General features: G+C 37.6%; 1 protein-coding gene, 1 long non-coding RNA gene and 1 pseudogene across 3 annotated transcripts; 2 read left to right on the forward strand and 1 right to left on the reverse strand.

Moving 5' to 3' along the window:
* The first annotated feature begins 946 nt into the window (after positions 1-946).
* On the forward strand, positions 947-11,639 carry LOC121243516 (uncharacterized methyltransferase At2g41040, chloroplastic). 2 transcript variants are annotated; one of them, XM_041141642.1, is made up of 10 exons: positions 947-1,343; positions 6,888-6,942; positions 7,325-7,415; positions 7,560-7,700; positions 8,038-8,119; positions 8,405-8,598; positions 8,746-8,857; positions 10,227-10,331; positions 11,218-11,355; positions 11,389-11,639. In XM_041141642.1, exons 1-9 carry the CDS (start codon positions 1,191-1,193, stop codon positions 11,350-11,352), a joined length of 1,068 nt encoding a protein of 355 aa, XP_040997576.1. In that variant the 5' UTR covers positions 947-1,190; the 3' UTR covers positions 11,353-11,355; positions 11,389-11,639. The 2 variants fall into 2 exon arrangements, with proteins under 2 accessions (XP_040997576.1, XP_040997578.1); XM_041141644.1 differs by lacking the exon at positions 6,888-6,942 and having other exon boundaries at positions 954-1,343; positions 7,325-7,425.
* Positions 1,561-6,568, reverse strand: LOC121243518. The gene is made up of 2 exons (XR_005936166.1): positions 6,438-6,568; positions 1,561-1,602 (listed from the first exon to the last, which is right to left on the reverse strand). It is a non-coding gene; the product is annotated as an uncharacterized LOC121243518 (long non-coding RNA).
* A 4,704-nt stretch (positions 11,640-16,343) lies between the features above and the next one.
* Positions 16,344-18,914, forward strand: LOC121243268 (annotated as a pseudogene).
* The last annotated feature ends 4,258 nt before the right edge of the window (positions 18,915-23,172 follow it).

Here is a 23,172-nt window from a genome sequence, read left to right on the forward strand (position 1 = left end):
TTAGGGATGAAAGGGGCAGTGTTATAATGGCAGCAAGTAGAGTTGAGAACGAGGTTGAGGATCGAGAAACAGTGGAGTTGGTTGCTATGCTTCGAGGTCTTCAATTTTGTCTTCAGTCAGGTATCTCTAGACTAATTCTGGAATCTGATTGTTTGGTGATGATTATCGAGCTACAAAGACTAGCTGCAACTTCTATTTCAAAGTCGAGGAATCTGTTGAAAGAAGTCCGAGCTTTGATGACACGTTTTAAGCTTAGTTTGGACAGTGAGAATACTTGAGAAGTATTGAGAATAATAGTGAAAAAATAATAAAAAAGTAATAATAAAATATTAAAAAATAGGTGAAAAATAATGAATAGTAAAAAAATAGATAAAAAGTAATAATAAAGTAAAAAATAGTAATGAGAGTATCTCAAGTACTCTCACTTACCAAACATACTCTAGTGTGTAATTGTCAACATGTAAACAGGTTGGGTAACGAGGCATCACATAAGTTGGCTGCATGGAGTATTGATGATATTGTTATGTGAGGGGATCATGTTTCACAGTCTGTTGCCCAAGCTGTTTGGGTTGATAAAAATTCTTTGTAATTCTGTTATTTGATGAAATGCATGATCTTTTGATATATATATATATATATACATATATATAAAAGCAGCTTTAGTTTTTTTTTTTATAATACTAAGTGATATGTGACACATTCATTACCATTAGATGATAAAGAAACATATAATAAATGATCATTTAATAGTGATAAATATGACACATTATTCTTAGTAGGATGTAGAATGATCATTTAAGAATTTTTTATTAAAAAATTCTTCTTATTAATCACTATTCACCATTCCATATCTCATACCCTATAAAAAATACTTCACATCTTATAAAAACTTATAAATATAAAATATAAAAATAAATAATGACCGATAATAATATTCCTCCGGTCTATTTTGTCAATGACACAAATTATTCAAAACGAATAACAGTACGAGTGAGTGGAGAGGCAGCCCTCGAAGACTGTGTGGCAGAGCAGCAAAGTAAGATGTAAGAGTTTTGGGGAGTATATTTGTACACTTGGTTTGTCCCACAACGCCAAACAATACACGGTCAACTTGGCTCTAATCATTTGACAAATCCACCGAAAAAAAACACTACACTCTGAGAAACACGAAGAAGAAAGTGTCGGAGCTCATGGCCATAGCTTCCTCCTCGTCCCTTCACTACCCTCTTCGCCAAAGTTCATTCCCGAATCGCCCGTACCTTCCTAACAATGCTCTATTCCGTCCCCGCCTCCACTTCCCCTCTTCCTCCATACGTGCGAGCTCCGCAGTTGCTCTAGAACAGGTAATCCCTTTAGTTGTTCCAAAATTTTCCATTTTATTTCTCCTATTATATAATCTCTTATGCTAGTGTTTTTTATCCATATCAGTGGTAATCAAGACTGATTTATATATAATATAATCTGTTGAATTAAGGTAAGACTCTGTTTGATTGGCAAGGTTTTTTTTTCCTTAAAAGATGACAAACAGGACCTTGAAAAAGATTGTTCATTTTCTTTTTAATATAATATAGTCTTTGTTTGATTAACTTTTAAAGTTAGAACCTAATGAAATAGACTTGAACAGAGAAACAGAGTCTGAAAATATTTGTTTTCCTTGATATCGAAATGTTTGATACAGACTGCTATTTATACACATAAGTAGGAATCTTCTTTGTAACAGATTTTGTCACTACAAATAGAAACAATACACGTGTATAACAGAAAGTTATTCTTGAATATTCTGGATTGGTACGTCTTCTGCCTTTTCTGATGTGGTGTCCTTTGAGGGCTGATCTTGAGTGGTACTGATATTTCTGATACACCCCTGCGAGCCAAGCATGTCTGGAAGAACAGTGAGGCTCGATCTTAATGTTGAAAATTTGGAGATAGATAAGGGCTTTGTAAAAATATCCGCAAGCTGATCCTTGCTTGAAAGAAATGAAACTTGGAGTGCTTTTGCTTGAATTCGATCCCATACAAAATGATAGTCAATATCAACATGTTTTGTACGAGAATGCATCACAGGATTCATGGACAGGTAAGTAGCCCCCAAATTATCATAGTAAAGAGTAGGAGGTTTTGTTAAAAAAATTCCCAATTCAGACAATAGAGATTGGAGCCACAACAACTCACAAGTGGCATGTGCAAGGGCCTTGTATTCAGCTTCTGTACTTGATCTGGCTATAGTAGACTGTTTCTTTGAGCTCCATGAGACCAAATTTTTACCATAAAAAACACAATAACCACCGGTTGATTTCCTGTCATCGGGGCACCCTGCCCAGTCCTCATCGGTGTATGCAGCCAGAAATGGAGTAGAAGATGATTGAAGAAATAAACCATAATGCAGTGTATGCTTTAAGTAGTGTAAAATCCTTTTAACACTCTGCCAATGAGATAAGCATGGGGCATGCATGAACTGACAAACACGGTTGACAAAGAAAGCAAGATCTGGTCTTGTGAAGAGTAAGTACTGTAAGCTGCCCACTACACTGCGATATAATGTAGGATCTTCTACTGATGTGGAATCAAACGCAGACAACTTAGTGGAAGGAGACATAGGACTGCTAACTGGCTTACAGTCCAACATATTCACCTTCTTAAGTAAATCCAAAATATACTTTCGTTGAGAAATCATAAGTCCAGTAGCATCACGTCGACATTCAAGACCCAAGAAATAATGTAAATTGCCCAGATCCTTAAGAGGAAAATCAGTGCTTAACTCAGAAATGAAATGGGTTAAAACACTCGGACTGGAGCCAGTAAGCACGATATCATCTACATAGACTAGAAAATATACAGCCACCGATTGATGCTTATAAATGAATAAAGAGGTGTCTGATTTTGAAACTACAAATCCCAACTCAAGTAACTGAGAACTGAGCCTTGCATACCAAGCTCGTGGAGCCTGTTTAAGGCCATATAAAGCTCTGTTGAGTTTATAAACATATTGGGGAAATTGAGGGTGTATAAACCCAGGAGGCTGAGTCATAAAAACATGCTCATCAAGAGTCCCATGCAAGAAAGCATTCTGAACATCTAACTGGTGAATTGGCCAACCAAAGGAGACTGCAATGGAGAGAACTAACCTGAAGGATGTGGGCTTGATCACGGGACTAAACGTTTCATTGTAGTCCAGGCCTTCAAGTTGACTGTAGCCCTTAGCAACCAGTCTCGCTTTTCTCCGTTCGACAGAACCATTTACAAATACTTGGTTTTAAAAATCCATCGACAACCAACTATATTCTGATTAGAGGCAGGAGGAACCAGCGACCAAGTGTTGGTGGACATAAGCGCGTCAAATTCCAACTGCATTGCATGCCTCCATTCGGGAAATTTAGTGGCTTGTGTAACTGAGGTGGGTTCCTCTGGAATGACAATGGAAGTAGCATGGGCGCGTGGTATCGGCCATGAAACTGTGCCGTCAGTTCTTATTTTGGGACAAGTTTTGTTGGCTTTGGCTCTTGTTTGCATCGGATGATCAGAGCTGGGAGTGATTTTAGGAGGAGAAGTCGCGATGGGAAGGGAGGAGTCTGGAGAGGGTAAGTGTAAGGGTGCCCTAGATGAGTCAATGGGTGGGCTTGATGGAAGAGACGGTTCGGGTGAGTCTAACGGAAGTTGGGTTTGTGGGCTAGGAGTTGGAGATGAAAGGATATTGGAGATGAAGGGTGATGAACTGGGCCGTGTGAGATGTTGATTATAAGAAGAAGAAGGCCCATTATTTTGAGAAGGAAAAGGAAGTGGCAGCTGAACGTGAGATGAGTTGGACCGAGAATTATTTTCTGAAAATTTGTTTGATTGAGAGACCGAGAAAGGAAAATTATTTTCATCAAATAATACATCTCTTGAAATGTACATTCTTGCCGTAGGAATATGGAAGCACATATAGCCATGATGAGAAGAACTATATCCAAGAAAAACACATGGAAGGGACCTGCAGTTCATCTTGTGATTATTATAGGGCCTAAGATTAGGCCAACATTGACAACCAAAGTTTTTTTAAAAACAGATAATCTGGTTTTTGATGGAATAGAACTTCAAAAGGAGACTTGTTATTTAAAGTAGGAGTAGGAAGTCGGTTAATTAAGTACACAACAGTGACAAAAGCATCAGACCAGTAAGAGTGAGGTAAAGAGGAGTGAGCAAGTAATGCAAGACCCGTTTCCACAATATGTCTATGTTTTCTTTCTACTGACCCATTTTGAGAATGAGCATAGGGACAAGAGAGGCGATGAGAGATGCCAAAAGAGTGTAACACATTATTAAGAGATCTGAATTCTCCACCCCAATCAGATTGTAATGCATGAATTTTTGTATTAAAGAACGTTTCTACATGACTCTTGAAAGAAAGAAAAATTGTGACTACATCAGATTTACATTTTAATGGAAAGATCCAGGTAAACCGACTATAGTCATCAACAAAGGAAAGATAATATCTAAAACAACCACGAGATAGCATTGGTGCAGGACCCCATACATCTGAAAACAAAAGATTAAGAGGAGCAGGTGATCTATAGGAGGATCGGCCATATGGTAGTTGATGGAGTTTGGCCTTGCAACACGAAGAGCATAAACCCGAGGAGGTAGATGACTTGATAGGAAGAGACACTTGTGAAATTATTTTGTGAACTAATTGCATAGAAGGATGACCGAGCCGAATATGCCATTGAGAGGAGGAGACACGTTCACCAACATGAGCTTGAAGAGATGGTGATGTTTGTGGAAACACATACATGCCATCTTTAGTAGGGCCTTGAAGAAGAACATTCTGGGTTCGAGAATCCTTCACATAGAAAAAGGAAGAGTGAAATTCAAAAAATACACAATTATCTTCACAAAATTTTCTGACTGAAATTAAATTTTTAGAAATGGAAGGAGCATGATAGAGTTTTGAGAGAAGGAAATTGCCATGAGTGGAAGGGATGGTGGAGCTGCCAACATGATGTATTGGAAGAGAGTTACCATCACCTATACGGACTTGTTCATCACCCTTGTACTCCGATGGATTAAGAGATAGATTAGAAAAGTCATGTGTGAAATGGTGTGTAGCAGCGGAATTAGGATACCAGCTTGTGTCAGTGGGGTGTGAAGGTGTTTGAGTGGAGTGAGGTCCTGAAGTGAAATGTGCCGAGAGGGAGGGTGGAGGTGGTGATTGAAAACTAAAATCAAACCTATGGTAGCATGTGCTAGCTGTGTGACCTTGCTTATGACGCACTTGACAAGTGGGTTGATTAGGTGCAGAGACATGTGGGGAGGGGGGAAAACCACGGCCACCATTTCTGCCACGACCACCACGCCCTCTGAAACTTCCCTTGCCATGAGAGAAACCACGGCCTCGAGAGAAATTATTCCCAGTGTGTTTCTGAGTAGCATTAGCAGAAAAATCAAGAGAGGCAGTAAGACCATTGTTCTGATGAAGTATTCTTGACTCATGCATGAGAAGGTGACTATATACTTGAGCTGGAGTGAGGGGATCCACACGGGTAGTAATGGACGTGACTACAGAATCATAGTCAGTGCCCTAACCAGCCAAGAGATAAGTAATGAAGTCAGAAGGGGATAAGATTTTACCAGCCATAGCCAGTGTATCTTGAAGAAGCTTAGCACGCCTGTAGTATTCGGCAATGGAGTCCGAACCCTTCTTGAGGGTATTAAGTTGCAGCTGCACTTGCATGGTGCGAGCTTGTGAATTTGCAGCAAATAGTGCTTCGAGGATATCCCATATTTCACAAGAAGAGGATGCCCCTAACACATGTGCAATCAAAGGTTTAGATAAAGAAGAAATGAGGACACTCATGATCGCTTGATCCTGTTGGTGCCAAGCTAGATAGGTAGAGGTTAGTTTAGAACTTTTATCAAGCTGTTGGGGGGAACAATGGTCCCATCAATATGCCCGAATAGGTTCTCTCCTTTGAGATAAGGCATGATTTGTGCCTTCCACAAAATATAGTTTTCATTATTTAACTTAACAGTAATCAAGTTAGAGGGTGAGGAAAGAGAGATATTCGTAGTTGATTTTGGGAGAGTTGGTGTTTCAGGAGTTTCAGCCATGGACGTGAGCTTTGTGCGCTCTGGACTAAAAACCCCGAGGAAAAGAAAGAAGAAATATGGACGTGAGTCCTGACCAGCTCTCCGATACCATAATGAAATAGACTTGAACAGAGAAACAGAGTCTGAAAATATTTGTTTTCCTTGATATCGAAATGTTTGATACAGACTGCTATTTATACACATAAGTAGGAATCTTCTTTGTAACAGATTTTATCACTACAAATAGAAACAATACACGTGTATAACAGAAAGTTATTCTTGAATATTCTGGCTTGGTACGTCTTCTGCCTTTTCTGATGTGGTGTCCTTTGAGGGCTGATCTTGAGTGGTACTGATATTGCTGATAGAACCCAAGAAGATTATCGCATTCTGCTCCATCAATTCGATAAGGACCATGTAAATATCTTGGTCTTAAAAAAATGCCGACATTCTTGTGCTAATCTAACGTGGCTACAATATTTTGGTTCCTGTGACTTGAAAAGTGACTCATTTGATTCAATATCGGGGAAGGGGCATATGCTTGATCAACAAAGATGTTGCCTCTCCATTATTCCACTGAAAGATGTTTGTCATTGTTAATGTTGAGTGGCTTTGCTTCTTTTCACATGGGGAAGAATTTTGCTTACTATAATGTTTGAAGACATTAAGTGCATGTAAAGAAAAGATCCAAGTTTGATGTCTAGGTCCTTATGGGTGTGAAGGTTTTTTAGCAATTTAATGCTTCCCATGCTTTGTCTCCCTTGTGTCTAAAATGGTACACAAGCTCTCATTTAAAAAAACATGCATCTTATATTGAAAAGGTGCAGAAGAACATTGAGAAGGAAAATATGCAGAGGAGAGATAGTTGTTCTCTTGGTATGTTCTCCGTCATGAGACTTTGAGTTTGAGTGATTTGTTCCCACTCTTTTATAATCCATCTTTGTGATTAGTGAATTTCTTCATGATTGTCTCTGCCAGCATCTTTAAACCGAACCACTTAAATTTTGGTATCTTGTGTGATTGCTGAAATTTATTCTTGTATTTTCTACTTCTTGGTGATCCTAAAATCTCCATTTGTCACAACAGTTAACATGGTACTTATTCTTAATCATGATGTTAAGCCGAACGTAGAGTAGAAGGGTTTTCTTGGGAAACCAAGATATGGTTGACTCAGTATTATGAATGAGATGTTTGTTTTTAATTATCTCATTACCTTTCTCAATAGTGTATAGAAACTAATAAAAGAATGTGCTTTCAGGATTTAGGCACACAACAGAATCAGAAATTGGAAGTAGAATTGTTTGCATGCCCAGTATGTTATCAACCACTGATAAGAAAGGGCCCTCCAGGTATTAACTTGTAAGTTACAATATATAATGATACATGCAGGTGCATATACTTCGTTTCATTTTTCTGGTTGATTCTATTAGCTGGTTACAACTTGACTTTTCTTTTGTCCTGCAAGTTTGACTTTACACCTTTGAAACCCACAGGCCAGCAATTTACCGGTCTGGTTTCAAGTGTAAAGGATGCAATAAGGCATACTCCAGCAAAGACATCTATCTGGATCTCACAGTTACTGCTGGCTCAAGAGACTACACTGAAGTCAAACCAGCTAGGACAGAGCTATTTCGGTATACCTAAATTTCTTTTTTTGCCGGATACTTTCGTGATAATTATAAAGTTGATTCTTATCTGCACATTTAGATGTTTTCATGATCAATAGAAGCCATCAATTCTGACATATGGACAAAAACGCAACAAACCCAGTGCTTGATACCTTCCTCTAGATACTTCTCCAAATATTGTTCTTTTAAAGAGAGAGTATCTTGTACTGGTTATTTTCTTGCTGCATTTGGTCAATCTTTTTACAAATCTGAAAGTAGACCATGTGTTGCATATGAGATCTCGGATATCGTAAGATCATTAGCTGTTTGGATACATCTTACTTTGGTGCTTGCACCTTTGTAGGAGTCCGCTTGTTTCATTCTTGTATGAAAGAGGCTGGCGTCAGAATTTTAACAGAAGTGGGTTCCCTGGGCCTGATGAAGAGGTATGGCTTTCCTGGCTTTTTGTGTGGTTCAAATGCACTAATATTTGCAAAATGCTTTATGAGGGCGATTCTGTAATAATGATCCTGCAGCGGAAGCATCTTTATTATGTGTTGGTTTGTGGAGTCTCATTATGATCTTGGAGATAATCTATTTTTGAATTGTATCTTCATCTAATGGGATTAATTAATCTCAAGCTACTTCTATCCTTGAGCTTCATTGTTTTACTGGGGGTTAAATTACACTTTATATTTTGTAAAATACTTCTTATTTCATGTCCAATGCAGTTCCAAATGGCTCAGGCATACTTCAAATCTGCTGAAGGTGGTCTTCTGGTAGATGTTAGCTGTGGGAGTGGTTTGTTTTCCAGAAAGTTTGCCAAATCTGGGTCCTATTCTGGAGTTATAGCACTGGATTTTTCAGAAAATATGCTTCGCCAGTGTTATGATTTCATTAAGAGTGATGGCACTCTTTTAACTACGTAAGTTTAACTAATCCTTTAATAGACTATCAATTTATAGCTTCTGTGATGTGAAATCTTTCAATATTGATGTTTTTTTCCTTTCTATGATTTCTATAAGAGAACTCACTGCTATCCTTATCGACACTTGCATTGGATAATGTGCAGTAATCTTGCTCTTGTAAGGGCAGATGTTTCTAGGCTTCCCTTTTCAACAGGTTCAGTAGATGCTGTTCATGCTGGCGCAGCCTTGCATTGCTGGCCATCTCCTTCCAATGCTGTAAGTATTATATCTTCCTCTGGTTTTATTCTGTAAGTTTATCAGTGGCTAAGGATTTTTCGTAATAACTACCTATTATGTGTGGAATGGGATGATTACAAGTGTGTGATATCCCATATGATAAGAGGATAAGGTAGGTGGTGCATGGGATCTCACATTGCTTAGAAATGAAAAGTTCTTGCTCTTTATAATATTTCAATGGGTTTCCAATTGTATCATTGGCTAGTCCTTTTAGAGTATAGGTCATGTGGTTTGGATTTTCCATTGGGGCGTTAGAAATGGTATCAAAGCCTATCCCAACCAGAAATATGTGACTTGAGCCGTGCCATCATCTCCCCCAGACCAAACCAGACCAGACTGATCACCCCTGACCGGATCGGATTGTTAGCTATCGGTCCGGTCAGTCCACATCGGTCCAGGCCAGTGTCAAATGGGGCCCAATCTTACAAAAATGCTCATCATTCTTGAAGTATACAAAAAAATCTGCAATGTGTATTTTCAGCCCGATAGTATAAAAAAAAGCCCACACTATTTATAATTTTGAATAATTCAACTATTTAACTTTATTTGCACATTTTTGACTTAAAAATAGCCTAAAAAAAGTTGTTCAAATTATCAAAATTGATAATTATATATTAGTTAATTGATATTAGTTAATTAATAATTATATATTTAACATTTATATTCTCAATAGTCATAGGTTAGATAAAAATTACATAATTCACTTATATAACTACTATATAAAATAATATATATAATTTATAAAAAAATATTTAAAAATATATATTTGTAGCTCGGTTGGTCCGGTCCGATCCGATCCGATCCAGGGTGAAAAAATCCCACTCCGGGACCAAACTGAAACTCATTCGGTCCCACAAATGGAGGACCAAAACCGACCAAACAAGTTTTCGGTCCGGTCCGGTCCAATTGGTTTTTCTGGTCCAGACCGAAAAGTTTACACCCCTAGTGCTGCCTACGATAGATGAGCCCGACGAGGACATCCAGAATTTAAAGGAAGGAGATTGTGATACCCCATGTAATAAGAGAATAAGATAGGTGGTATATGAGATTCCACATTGCTTAAGAATGAAAAGTTCTTGCTCTTTATAATGTTCCATTGGGGTTCCAATTATATCATTGACTAGTCCTTTTGGAGTATAGGTCATGTGACTTGGGCCTTCCATTGGGGCATTACAAAGTATCTAGAGGACAGTTGTCTACAAATTAAGAGTCTGGATGCATCGTCAGGAAAGATTAAAAGAAAAAAAAAAATCATCTTGTGTTTTGATTGTATTCTTTGCTTTGTGTACATGGATGCTTCACTAATTCAAAAAAACTCGTTGAACTAATGAGATTCCATACTTGTCAGGTTGCCGAAATCACTCGTATATTGCGAAGTGGAGGAGTCTTTGTAGGAACCACATTTTTGCGGTACAACTCATCTACTCCTTGGATATTACGCTCTTTGAGGGAGGTAATACTTTTGCAATCTTTTCTAAGTCTGATCTATTGTAGATAAAAATCTTATGGTCAATTTAATATATTTTTATGGAATGTGCAAGCCCCATTGTCATGGTGAATTTTCTAATTGGTTGTGAGCTGCAATTTTCTACCCAAAACAACCGAGCCGCAATTTTCATCCTAAACTACCACTTTTTTTTTTTTTTTTTTTTTTGGGAAATTTGCAGTCTAAATCCAATATTAATGGTCAGATCTAAACTGAGATTTTTTTTTTTTTTTCAAAAAAAAAAAAAAAGGTCTCAAGTATGGGGTTCAAATTGACAGACTTGTAGCTTTGGTTGCAACTTGATAAAATGCGAGTGCAAGATGTATTTTTCCTTACAGATGTTAGGTTACTTGTACGATTTGACCAGTTGAAAAGCATCTGTAATGTTGCAACTCATTATCTGCTACAATATATAGTTTTGGAAGCATTAGCATTTAGAGGGCTTCGCTCCTATTCATCAAATATTATTTTCTCCCTTATGATGTAAGATAAACGTCCGTCTTCCCAAACATTGTGGAGTATTGTCTTTTGTTTTTCTCAACTTATAGCTTTTTAGTTTTGTAACCGATGCGTTAATTCATCTTCCTTAGAATTGTTAACTTGTTTCTTTACTTATCAAAAAAAATCTTCCTTAGAATTGCCTACAAGATCCAAAAGTTAGCTTTTTGGTCAGAGATTATGACTGTTCTTGCGTGGTTTCTGTCTGACGTAGTGTCTATGGGCGGATCTATAACAAAACTGTTCATTTGGTCATAGGATCTTAGGTTCTTTGGATGGGTATTTTGATTGACTCTCGTATGCCATCGAAACTCGGACTGACTCTGACAGCATTTTTTTTTTTTTTTTTGGGCAGAGGTTTGTGCAGAACTATAACTACTTGACGGAGGAAGAGATCAAGGACCTGTGCACATCATGTGGTCTTACGAACTACTCAAGCAAAGTTCAACAATCTTTCATCATGTTTTCTGCTCAGAAGCCTCAAAACTAGTTTTGACCATATAAAATTCATTTCTCCGTACCTGGCTCTGTTGATTTTTTCTATAATTTAGTTCTTCTGTATAAAGAAGTCGGCCTCAAAAGGTAATTACGCTGGGAGATGTGAAGTAATTTACAGTAGTTCCATGTCTTACTCTGGAAAAGAGAGAACGACTGTGAAAATGTTAGATTGTGTTGATTATGTTAAAAAGTGATGAATCTGAGGTGCTGATCAGAGTTGATAGACCAGTATCCTGTATACATGAAGCAAACTAATGGCGGATTGGAAAATTGGGTTCATTTTTGGGTTGACAGACCAAATGAAACTGCTGAGAAAACAAAACATACCAAATGAAACCATCTTCTACTAGATTCATGATTCCAAAAAAGAATACCAATAAGCAAGCGTTTTTTTGTATTATTCTATTGTTCTATTTTCACTTGTATTGTTGAAGGGCAAGCAAACTACCAGTCACTATAGCCTAATTTTTGAAGTCTTAACTACAATCTCTGTTATTGTTGTGCTATGTGCGGTAATTACGATGAAAATGACGTAAAAAGAGAGAAAGCAAGTAAAAAACACAAATTTAACATGGTTGGATGGTGTTCTACTCGCTCCATTCCGCTTTACTTTCGGCATCAGCCTGTTTTTTCTGTATACGTGTTCTACTCAATATGAGCTACATGCTACAAGGGTTATGATGCACCCGTGCACCTCTTATTTATGCATTTGCGCTTTCAGTTGCAGGTGCTCCCTCTAGATTTTAAAATATCTGGGGTTCTTAATTGGTATTTGCAATGAGATCTCAAACAACCCAACTCCTCCTCCCTCATCTTAGGAAAACAGCATAGCATTTCTTTATGCGATAACAACTACTACTAATATGTGATAACAAGTACTGCTAGAAGATGAAAGAAATAGGCTACAAGCATAAATGAAAAGAAAAAAGGAATCCCTTTTGATTGTTGATCTTCTTAATTTTTTAAGGTAACATGATGCTGAGTTATCATATTACACATTGTCTGCTCTGAAATACCTTGAGGTGGCAGATCAGCGCAAAGATGATAAAAAATGGTGATCTTTCCTTGATTAGGGCAGTTTTGGACATGTTTTGATATTTGGTTATAACTTTAACTACGTGTATCAGAATCGTGCATATAACCTAATTTGAAAAGCACTTTTCGGCACGCACATCGAGGTCACCTAGCTATGTTGGATGTGCATCATTTTTTAGGCCAAATTCCTTTGTTTTCCCTTCTGAATCTTTATTTTCATTTATCGTTTAGGAAGTGATTGAACTCGATTTGGGTTAGATTTTTAGTAGATTACTTCTTTTATTAGGTATTTATTTTTTATGTGATTATTGGGATTTTACTATTTTTTATAGAATTCTGATACGGTCAATTTTCAGCTATTACATTCCTGCTTGTGGGTTGATTTCATCATTCTTGTATATTGATAATTTTGAATTGAACATCAGAGGCATTTTCTTTGTGTTTTTGGGTGATTCTCTTGTCTTCATTCCCTGTGAATTATCTGCTAAAACTAACCTGCAGAATAATCATTATTATGTTCGGCGTCATACAACCAGCTCAGTGTCAAAACAGCTGGGAGCCAACACTTTCTTCCATTCTTTGTATAATTTATCTTGTTTTACAATTATAATATTCAACCCTTCTGATTTTTTTTTTTAAGTGCTTGTCAATAATGCACACGTGCGCCTCTGATTTATGCATTTGCACTTTCAGGTGCTTCCTCTTGATTTTAATATTCAAGCCTACTGATTTTTTTAAAAGTGCTTGTCAACAATGCACTTGAATCAAATAGCAACTGAACTTTTGCATCCTTTATTCTTTTAAGATTTGTGTGAATCAGTTTCTTCTCACTTTGTCCTCAGCATGTGGTCTTTGGGAAAAGGCTCTCCACGTGAAATAGCCCTAAAAATAAAAGCAAGGGCATGCAATTAAATAAAGGAAAACTAGTGGTGAAGCTGCCCTGCCATGTACAAAAATAAAAAAAAATAATTAAAAAATAAAACCCTCTTTTCAAAAATGAAGAAAGTGGGTTTTAGTTGTGTTTTAAGAGGGTATGAGGGGCTCCCAGCAGCTGGGTTGGACTTGAAGAAGCCTGGTGGCTGTCAGTAGTTTTGTTACGGCTGCTGGACCATTTCAGGTTCGGTAATGTTGTAGGTTATGCATGCTTCACGTTGTGTTATATATGTGCCTATTTTGCTGCTTTGGACATGCAGGGCGGTTTTGTGACTTTGTCCCCTAGTAGTGTTGTGTTACTGCAAAAATATGTATTTATTTCTCATTTGGAACAAGACCATCCTTATTCTTACTTGCACACACCTTCGCAGTGCACATCTGTTTTTTCTACCTTGACCACAAGCTCTCGTTTGGTGACGCATTGGGGAGCCAAAGTAGCCTTTGAGAGGCCAAAAGCTATGCCCCCCAAAAAAGGAGAAAACCCGAAATCTGGACATTTGGTGAAGAGTAATGCTAGCAACGGCTATGAACAGTCATCGACTTGAGAAAATGGTAAAAGAGTGGATTGAAATCTAGCGATTCTGACCTTGTTATATAAATTTGGTAGCTATTCACTTCTTGCAAAATATTAAACAAGCAAACGGCGTTATAATTAACACCTCCAACTTGGTATAAACTATTGATGTATTCGATATTCAAGGCAAGGATCTCGCGTTTTATTTTGTTATATATTTTGTTAGGAATTTGAACCTACCAAATTCACCTCCAAGATCTACTTTTTGGTGAAATATGAAAAAAACCAGAGAAATAATAACAACACAAGAATTTATGTGGAAACTCCCAAAAACAGGAGAAAAATCACCAGACCCAGAGAAGAAAATACACTATGTGAAAAATTATTACAATCACACAATTTTTCTCCTCACCCAAATGACACCCACAAAGCTTTCCTACTAGTAAAACTTTAACTCTCACCTCTTTTCTTTTTACAAGAAAAAGCTAATAGAGGACTTTTCTTAGAGTCACAAGTTACTAATTAAGCTTATGACTTGGTGTAATTAACTAAGAGGCCAAGCACCCTATTTATAGGCCTTGAGGCCTGCTCCTCAATTCTCTCCCACCGATGTGGGACTCCAAAGGAGCAAACCCAACAATCTCCACCTTGCGACTTTGGCTGGTCCCACAGCCACGCTCCACTGCAATGAAGATCTTCATAACTTTTGCTATCATGCTCCACCATAAAAGCATACCCACTCAGAATAAACTAATTCCAAGCATTTCAATTTCGGCCCATGTCGAAAATAACCTTGCTGAAAAATTATGGTGCAACTTCCACGTTTGGCTTTCCTGGAAGTTCATCAGCCATCGACATAAATTTCCACCACACACCCTGCATTAATGCCAAACCAATGCATGTGTGCAAACTTGTGGACCCACTAACATTAACACATCCTCTATCATGGCAACTTTAGGAATTAGCGGCATGCCATGAGGATGTACATGTCCCTTTAACAGACATCGTCTTCCATGGAGAGAGACACAACGTTAGTTTCATTACCAGTATCTCCATTTACTGACTTGGAGCCACTTGCCGAACCTGCTCCTGCTCTTGGACAATTTTTCTTGACGTGCCCAGATTGTCCACACCCCCAGCAGACTACTTTCATCTTCATGGAGTTCTTCCTCTTCCCATTACCAGCTACTACCAATGCTAAGTTTCCAGGTGAACCATTTCTTCCACCACCTAGTCTTCTCTCTTCAGAAAAGAGTTTACTGGTAACTTCTGAAAAAATTATTTTCTCCTTCCCATGTATCAAAATAGGCTTCATATGCTCATAGGAAGATGGAAGAGACCAGATGAGCCTCAAGGCTTGATCCTCATCATCAATTTTAACTCCAATAGATTCTAGCTCAGAGACAATGCCATTGAAAACACTTAAATGATCTGAAATAGTCGTACCTTCACTCATCTGTAGTGTATGAAACTGCTCCTTCAGGTACACCCGATTTGAGACGCCCTTTGTTTGATACAACTCTTCGAGCTTTTCCCAGAGTTCTTTTGCCGTAGATATTCCATGAATATTTGCAAGAACATTCTTGGCCAAGCATAGACGTATCGCACTTGCTGCTCTCAAATCCAGATCCTCCCAATCTTCATCACTCATTACAGATCTGCTCTTTGTTTCATCAGTCACGCTAGTATCACTGCTGACTTCAGGGATTGGTCTGCCCTTCAACGCCTTGTGTAATCCTGATTGAATCAAAATATCCTTGACTTGAACTTGCCACAAGCCAAAATTGATTCTCCCATCAAATTTCTCCACCTCATATCTGATAGAATTTGAAGCCTTACTTCCTGACATTGCCTCGATGAATTTTACTGTAGAAATGAATGGTACTCATTAAGTAAGTTCCCAGGAAAGATTATTATTTCCTAGACAGAACTTCAAGGTTCCCAGGAAAGATTAGAGGGTCACACTGGACCACTTAAATACCAATCTCCTAGACAGAACCTCCTTAGACTATACGTATCCACACTACCACACCAAAGCTCCACCCACCAAAAAGAACCTAGTGTCTCTGATACCACTTGTTAGGAATTTGAACCTACCAAATTCACCCCCAGGATCCACTTTTTGGTGAAATATGAAGAAAACCAGAGAAATAATAACAACACAAGAATTTATGTGGAAACTCCCAAAAACAGGAGAAAAACCACCAGACCCAGAGAATAAAATACACTATGTGAAAAATTATTACAATCACACAATTTTTCTCCTCACCCAAATGACACCCACAAAGCTTTTCCACTAGTAAAACTTTAACTCTCACCTCTTTTCTTTTTACAAGAAAAAGCTAATAGAGGACTTTTCTTAGAGTCACAAGTTACTAATTAAGCTTATGACTTAGTGTAATTAACTAAGAGGCCAAGCACCCTATTTATAGGCCTTGAGGCCTGCTCCTCAATTCTCTCCCACCGATGTGGGACTCCAAAGGAGCAAACCCAACATATTTATCCTGAAAATCATGAGTAAACCCAGAATTGATCTTCCATTTTGTTTAATATTCTCAAAATTGCCTCGTGCTTCTTATACTCCCTATGTAAACCAGACTTGGTATTCTTGGAAGACATAGCATAGCTTCATTTTAAGTTTTGTTGGTGAAAAGTTGAGCAATGGAGAAACGTGTAGGGATCATTGGGGCAGGAACAAGCGGCCTTCTTGCCTGCAAATACATATTGGATAGGGGATTTAATCCCATTGTTTTTTAAGCTGCAGAGAGTGTAATAGGTTTATGGAATCATACTATAGGGTCGACCAAGCTCCAAAATGCCAAAGAAAGTTACTAATTTTCAGATTTCCCTTGGCCTTCTTCGCTACAAGAAGTGTTTCCTACTCACACTCAAGTGCTCAAATATCTTGAATCCTATGCTCTACACTTTGGCATCATTTCTTACATCATGTTCAACTCCAAAGTCATTGACATAGACTATGTTGGAGAGTCTTATGAAGAGATGGAGTCATGGGATCTATGGGGAGGAACCGGAAAGCCTTTTGGATCTAGAGGTAAATGGCACATTACCATACAAGACACCAAATGTTTCTACACGGAGGTAAGGTTCATTTGTATAAACGTTTGGCAGGTAGTAAAGTAATACACTTTGTACTATGAAAGGCATATCTGGGAAGTAGTTAATCTTGTAAATTTTAGAACTAGAGCAAACAAAAGTTTTCTTCTCAAACACATCCCACAAGCGTTCAATTCGGGGAAAAGTTTATTTTCTAAGTTTTGCAAATTCTTTTTCAAGAAAAAGTATGCTATTAATGCACCCTTCATTCAATTGTATTCATATTATGCAGATTGATACTGTTACCATGATAAGGTCACATGATCAATAGTACACCTAATCTAAAAACCTAGATTTTATTGTCCCAATTTTATGTCAGATGGTATCAATCAGAACTAATCACTGATCAAAAGGTCAGAAAGAATTCATTCTTGAATAAACTGACCCTTGGGCCTCAATTATGTTTTATTTGGCCAGGTGCACAGAGTGGAGTTTGTGGTTCTCTGTATTGGAAGATTCAGTGGCGTTCCAAATATACCAGAGTTCCCTCCAGATCAAGGCCCAGAAGTGTTCAATGGTAAGGTTATCCATTCCATGGACTACGCTTAAATGGACAAGGCCAGTGCTGCAGAATTGACCAGAAGAAAGAGAATTGCAGTTGTTGGTTCACAGAAATCTGCATTGGACATTGCATCAGAATGTGCAAATGCAAATGGTGAGAAAATCTAACTTATAGATATTATTTAGACAACTTTAACTAGGAAATTTTGAATGGAGAATTTCAGATAACTGCGTAGATAGTAGTACCTTTCAGGATATTCAATGCTTCTTAACATGTCCCTTTTCACAGTCCTGTATATCTTACCTTCTTTAATACAGGAGTTGAGTACCCTTGCACAATGATTCAGAGGACTGCTCATTGGTTTCTCCCTAGTGGCTCTTGCTGGGGAGTGAGCCTTGGCTACTTGTACTCGAATCGGTTTTCTGAGCTTTTGATTCACAAGCCTGGTGAAACATTCCTGCTCAAGCTTTAGGCAACCATGCTTTCACCCTTGGTATGCTTTTTCTCATCTTGGAATGCCCATATTCTTACACCAATTATATGATGCTGAAGGTTGCACTTTCTTCAGAAATGGGGAATCTCAAAATTTGTTGAGAGCCATCTTAGAAGGAAACTCCCAACGGGGAAATATGGAAGGATACCTAAATGCAGCTTCTTTCAAGAGATCTCTTCATGTCAAATCGGAATGCTGCCTGAAAAACTTTATGACAAAGCGGAAGAAGAAAGCATCGTTTTAAAGAAATTTCAAAACTTTAGCTTCTGTAAAGAAGGTCTGGTCATCAGTGGAGAATCTCTGCCACTAAAAACAGATCTTGTAATTCTAGCAACAGGATACAAGGGTGACCAAAAGCTCAAGAACATGTTTAAATCTCAAATCTTCCAAAAGTACATTTTTAGTGTAGCGAGTTCACTAGTTCCCCACTTCAGGTCTGTCAGCTTATTAAAGTTTTTGAATTCAATGTCATTGCATTGTTTTGGAGTGATTAAAGATTACTTAGACTATTCAGTTTTGTGTTGTTCTGATCCATCTCATGATAAAACTTTCTTTATAAAAAAATGCAGACAGATTATTCACCCTCAGATTCCACAACTAGCAATAATAGGATATTCAGAGAGTCTCTCCAATCTGTGTTCTGCCGAAATTAGAAGTCAATGGCTAGCACATTTCCTTGATGGGAACTTTGTGTTGCCTAGCATTAAAGAAATGAAAAAGGATGTCATGATTTGGGACAATACCATGAAGCAATATAGAGGGAATTATTTCCAGAGGTCATGTATTCTTAGCATTAATATTGGTGTAATGATCAGTTCTGCAAAGACATGGGACAGGAGCATAAACGAAAGAAGGGAATATTTGCAGCGTATTTTCAACCATATGGCCCGATGGATTATGCAGGTCTCTCACCAGTAAGCGAGAGGTGAAGATCAAACTAGGTGGAATAAAATAATGAATGGAAGATTGAATAGCTTACGAAAGGTACTTTTCTTTAGGTATTTGACACCTCCTATATACTGGCCATCTCCTTCTAAGCCATATAAGTATAGTTTCTCCTACTTACTTTCTTGTGAAGATCTTCCAGAATAATTGGGTTTGGCTGCCCCAAAATGTGAAGCATATCCAAAATGAGAACCCTCCAAATGAATGTAATTGCTCTGTTTACATGGAGCTGTCACTAATTTACAAATTATCTTGAATTATTGTACTAGAGTTCATCTACTTCACTATTTCAGGAGTTAATACTTGTTTTGTGCAAGAGAAATGCAATTTATCATCCTTTTAACTAAATAATTGTTCAATTATCCGTCAATCATTTGATAAAGGATGATAAATAGCATTTTTTTCAGTATGATTTTTTTTTTTTGGAGTCTGATGAGTCATAGAGCCTAGAAATCCCATCTATCTGGGTGATATCAATATATTATCTGGAATGGAATGTGCTACATTCGCTGCAATGGTGAAATGTTCCATCCATATCAGGAGCAGGTTGAGTTTCTCCAAAAGACTGTTCATCTAAATAATTGGAATCCCACTTTACCGCAAAATATTGATTCACATGCTTGTGCTGTTGTTCCTAAAATTTCCGTATAATTCCACTAGAATCTAGAAATTAATTTTCTGAGGTCTGAAATTTCTTCACCTCCTAAATCATCATCTCAACCCAACAATGTTCTCTGTTTTTTGTCCCATGGAGAATCACGAAACTGTGCACCATAAGACATTGTCATATCCCCCATATTCATCTTTCTTATAATTGCCAACAAGACCTAAAGTTCACTTTTTGGTCAGAGACTATTCCTGGTCTCAGGTGGTGTCTGTCTTAGGTAGAGTCTGTCTATGGTTGGATCTATCACAAAACTGTTGATGTGGTCATAGGATCTTAGAATCTTTTGATGGGTTTTTCTCTTTTTTCTTTATTCATTCCTCTTATATGCCATCAAGATTGGCTCTTCCAGCATCTTTTTTTTAAAATAAATAAATAAATAAATATGAGGTGCAGAGGATTCTGCAGAACTATAACTACTTGACAGGAGGAAGAGATCAAGGACTTGTGCGCATCATGTGGTCTTACAAACTAAGCAAACTTTTAAAGCCTCAAACTAACATTGATGTATGGAAATTTCCTTTCTCCATACCTAGCTTCATCTTGTTCCTCTGTTGATTTCTTCTATTATGTATTTCCTCTGAATGATACTTTCCAAATAAGCAGGCCTGAAAAGGACATGACATGGTGAAGACGTAAAGTGACCACAACTTGTAAAAAGTACAGTAATTTAGTGTCCGAGTTTATAGTATGATAATGGCCTGGTCATCAGTCTGTGCTGACCATATACCGGCATTCTAATGTGATTGTATCGAGTATAGTGTGTCAGAGTGCGTTTTTTTTTTTTTTTTTTTTTTTTTTTTAATATGCAAATATGGAGAAATATGGAAACAATAGTAAGAAGAGTGTCTAAGAGATAGGAGTGCTTCCTTTCTAAGTAGAGGTGGATATCTTTTCTTGCCAGTTTGCTTGCAGTAAAATGAAGATCTGCACAACGCAGAAGTACTTTTGTGTGGTTTTGAGTCCGAGTTGGATTGGATTGGATAGTTTTGGGATTCATTTTTTGTGTTAATCATAGGAAGACCATGAAGTTACAACTGATTCTTGTATAATATAATTAAGACATGAGGTCATGATGCATATGAGATGTTGCCTTGATTTTATCCCCGGCCTTTGGTCAGGGGGAAAGGCCGTCCACGTGACATATATAGCCCTCAAAATTCAGGGCGTTCATTGATGTAGTTGTTGCTATAGTACCCCTTTTCTTTTTTCTTTTCCTTTTATTGGACATAAAACAACCTTTCTAAAGCCGACAAAGTTGGGTTTCATTTGGCTTTAAAAGAGAGTGAGGCTCTCTCTCACAGTCTGATGCAGCAGAGGCAGATAGATCCCCTCGTGCGGCTAGCCTCACACCCTCTGTTTCTTCTTCTAAACCTAAAGGCTAAAGCATCCCCCCCCCCCCCCCCCCCAGCTCGATCGTCAGGATCTTTGACCTTTGACCGCCAAGCGAAGGACAACCACTTCAACTACTTAACGAGTTTAAAAGAGGAATATATATATATATATTTGGTCAGTCTGTACATGACCAGCCTCGATCAGCTTTAGGGCTGTGGTACAAGTTTCTTGCTTTGTATAATATTTCTTGAAAGGATCGATCCAGCTTGCACGTGAGGTTCTTGCTTTGAATAATCCCATTCTGCTTTTCATGGAACGTGGGTTTGGCTACCTCTTGTTCTTTGTTTTGTTTCCTTTATTTTCATGTCACCGAAGGAACCGTCTTCTTTTTCTCCTTCTTCTTGTCATATGGGATCTAACTTTGCTCCTTCACGCATTCATGCATGCTCTTAGCTTATAATCTAAATAATTAAATTTACTTCCTCTTATTAATTTAAACTCCGAAAACAAATGTTACGCGCAAAGTTCATATATGATATAATACAAACTAGCATATCAATACTCCGATTAGTCGGGCATGAGATTTTGTTACTTGGTTACGGTTAACTCTATTATTGATAGAATTGTGCTATTAGAATTAGGTCTTTAGAGATCTGCAATCTAGATTAGACTATATCAGTTACAGAAGTGTCCTGAAAAATTATTAACATTTGTAATTGACTTGTTAATGAATGGAATGCGATCCGTTATTATTGAAAAAAAAAAAAACTAGCAATCACTTGATCGAGTTACGTGTGTGTGTGTATATATCAACTCAAATCCAAATTCCTCATCTAAATACATATACCAGGTGATCATCATTTTCCCAGATCAGAAGTAACTCTATTCTCTGTTATTTTTTGTAAAACTCTATAATTTTACCAGAACATGTGATTTGTATACTTTGAAGATTGATGTCCTGTACGCAAGAACCGTAGGGGCATAATTGGATGGCAGAGTAAAAGGGTATAAATGGAATCAATGATGCAAACATATATATATATATATATTGCTTGGACACACTACAGACCCCAATAAGGTTAGGGAGTAGAGCTTAGTTAGAGAAAGGAGGCTCAAGAAGCGAGGTCATCCTCAAAATTAGCACTAAATAATTAAAACCCCCATAATTGATAACGGGTCATTAATTCTGGTAAGTAGTGCTTAATGAGTTGTTTTTGTCTGTCAAATGTTTGGGACAAGACCACATTATTGTGAATTAGGCAACAGCTTGATCTCCTTAGTGGAGTGGTTGGTTGTATATGTTGCCGTGTTTGATTCCCCAAAAACCGGGTTTCCTCTTATTACATGTATCTGTTGTGGCTTTCTTATCGTCACGTATTCATGTTAGTGTTTAGGTGATGCCTGATCATTGGTGACTCTGACCCGATGCCCGGCATTTGACACTTTAGCACACCATAATATATGCAGGCTTTAGTTAGCTTTCATATAAATATATATATATATATATATATATATATATATATATCATATCTTTGAGGTGTGTTTGGTTGCTGAGAAATCAAAAAGGAGGAAAAGAAAAGAACATATATAGACTAGACTGTTGAATGTACGTACATTGTAATTTAGCTGGTTTGGTTTCTAGGACAAATTAAGGACGTACAGAACCTGCAGGCACCATGGCAATGGCATTTGCAGTACCAAATGATCGAGCCCCGCAAAGGGCAGGCATGAATTAAGTAGGGGAGTTGTTCCTAGGGACACCCAACCTAGCTTAGCTATATTAATTCATGAGCTGTGTTGGGTAGAAATTAGACCCAAAACAAAAGCTTATAAATATTAATCTTTTTGACCTATCATCACATGATAAAATAAATGCTGGCTCGCACTCATATCTCAGTACGTGAGAGGTATCCGGCCCCCAGCAACTTGTTATCTCTTCTTATAGCTCTTGCTGGATTATACTAAATTCTTTATATATATTTTTTTTTTTCTCTTGTTAATTCATATATATGTTGCTATGAAATCATTCATCTAATCATATGTGATCTACAGCTTATTTCTAAGCTAACATGCATGAGTACAGCTTCATGTATGAGATACATGTATGTAATTAAAGTCCAACATGCCTAATATTCTCTCTCTCTCTCTATATATATATAATTATGGTACGTACTGTCAAATCAGGTACCAGTCATCCTGCATCTCATAAATGCAATTCTCTTGCTCGACATCATGTTCTCTTATTACTTCGCTCCGGAGCCATAGAAAAAATTACTT

Source organism: Juglans microcarpa x Juglans regia, chromosome 8D (assembly GCF_004785595.1).
Source record: "Juglans microcarpa x Juglans regia isolate MS1-56 chromosome 8D, Jm3101_v1.0, whole genome shotgun sequence".
Taxonomy (NCBI): Eukaryota; Viridiplantae; Streptophyta; class Magnoliopsida; order Fagales; family Juglandaceae; genus Juglans; species Juglans microcarpa x Juglans regia.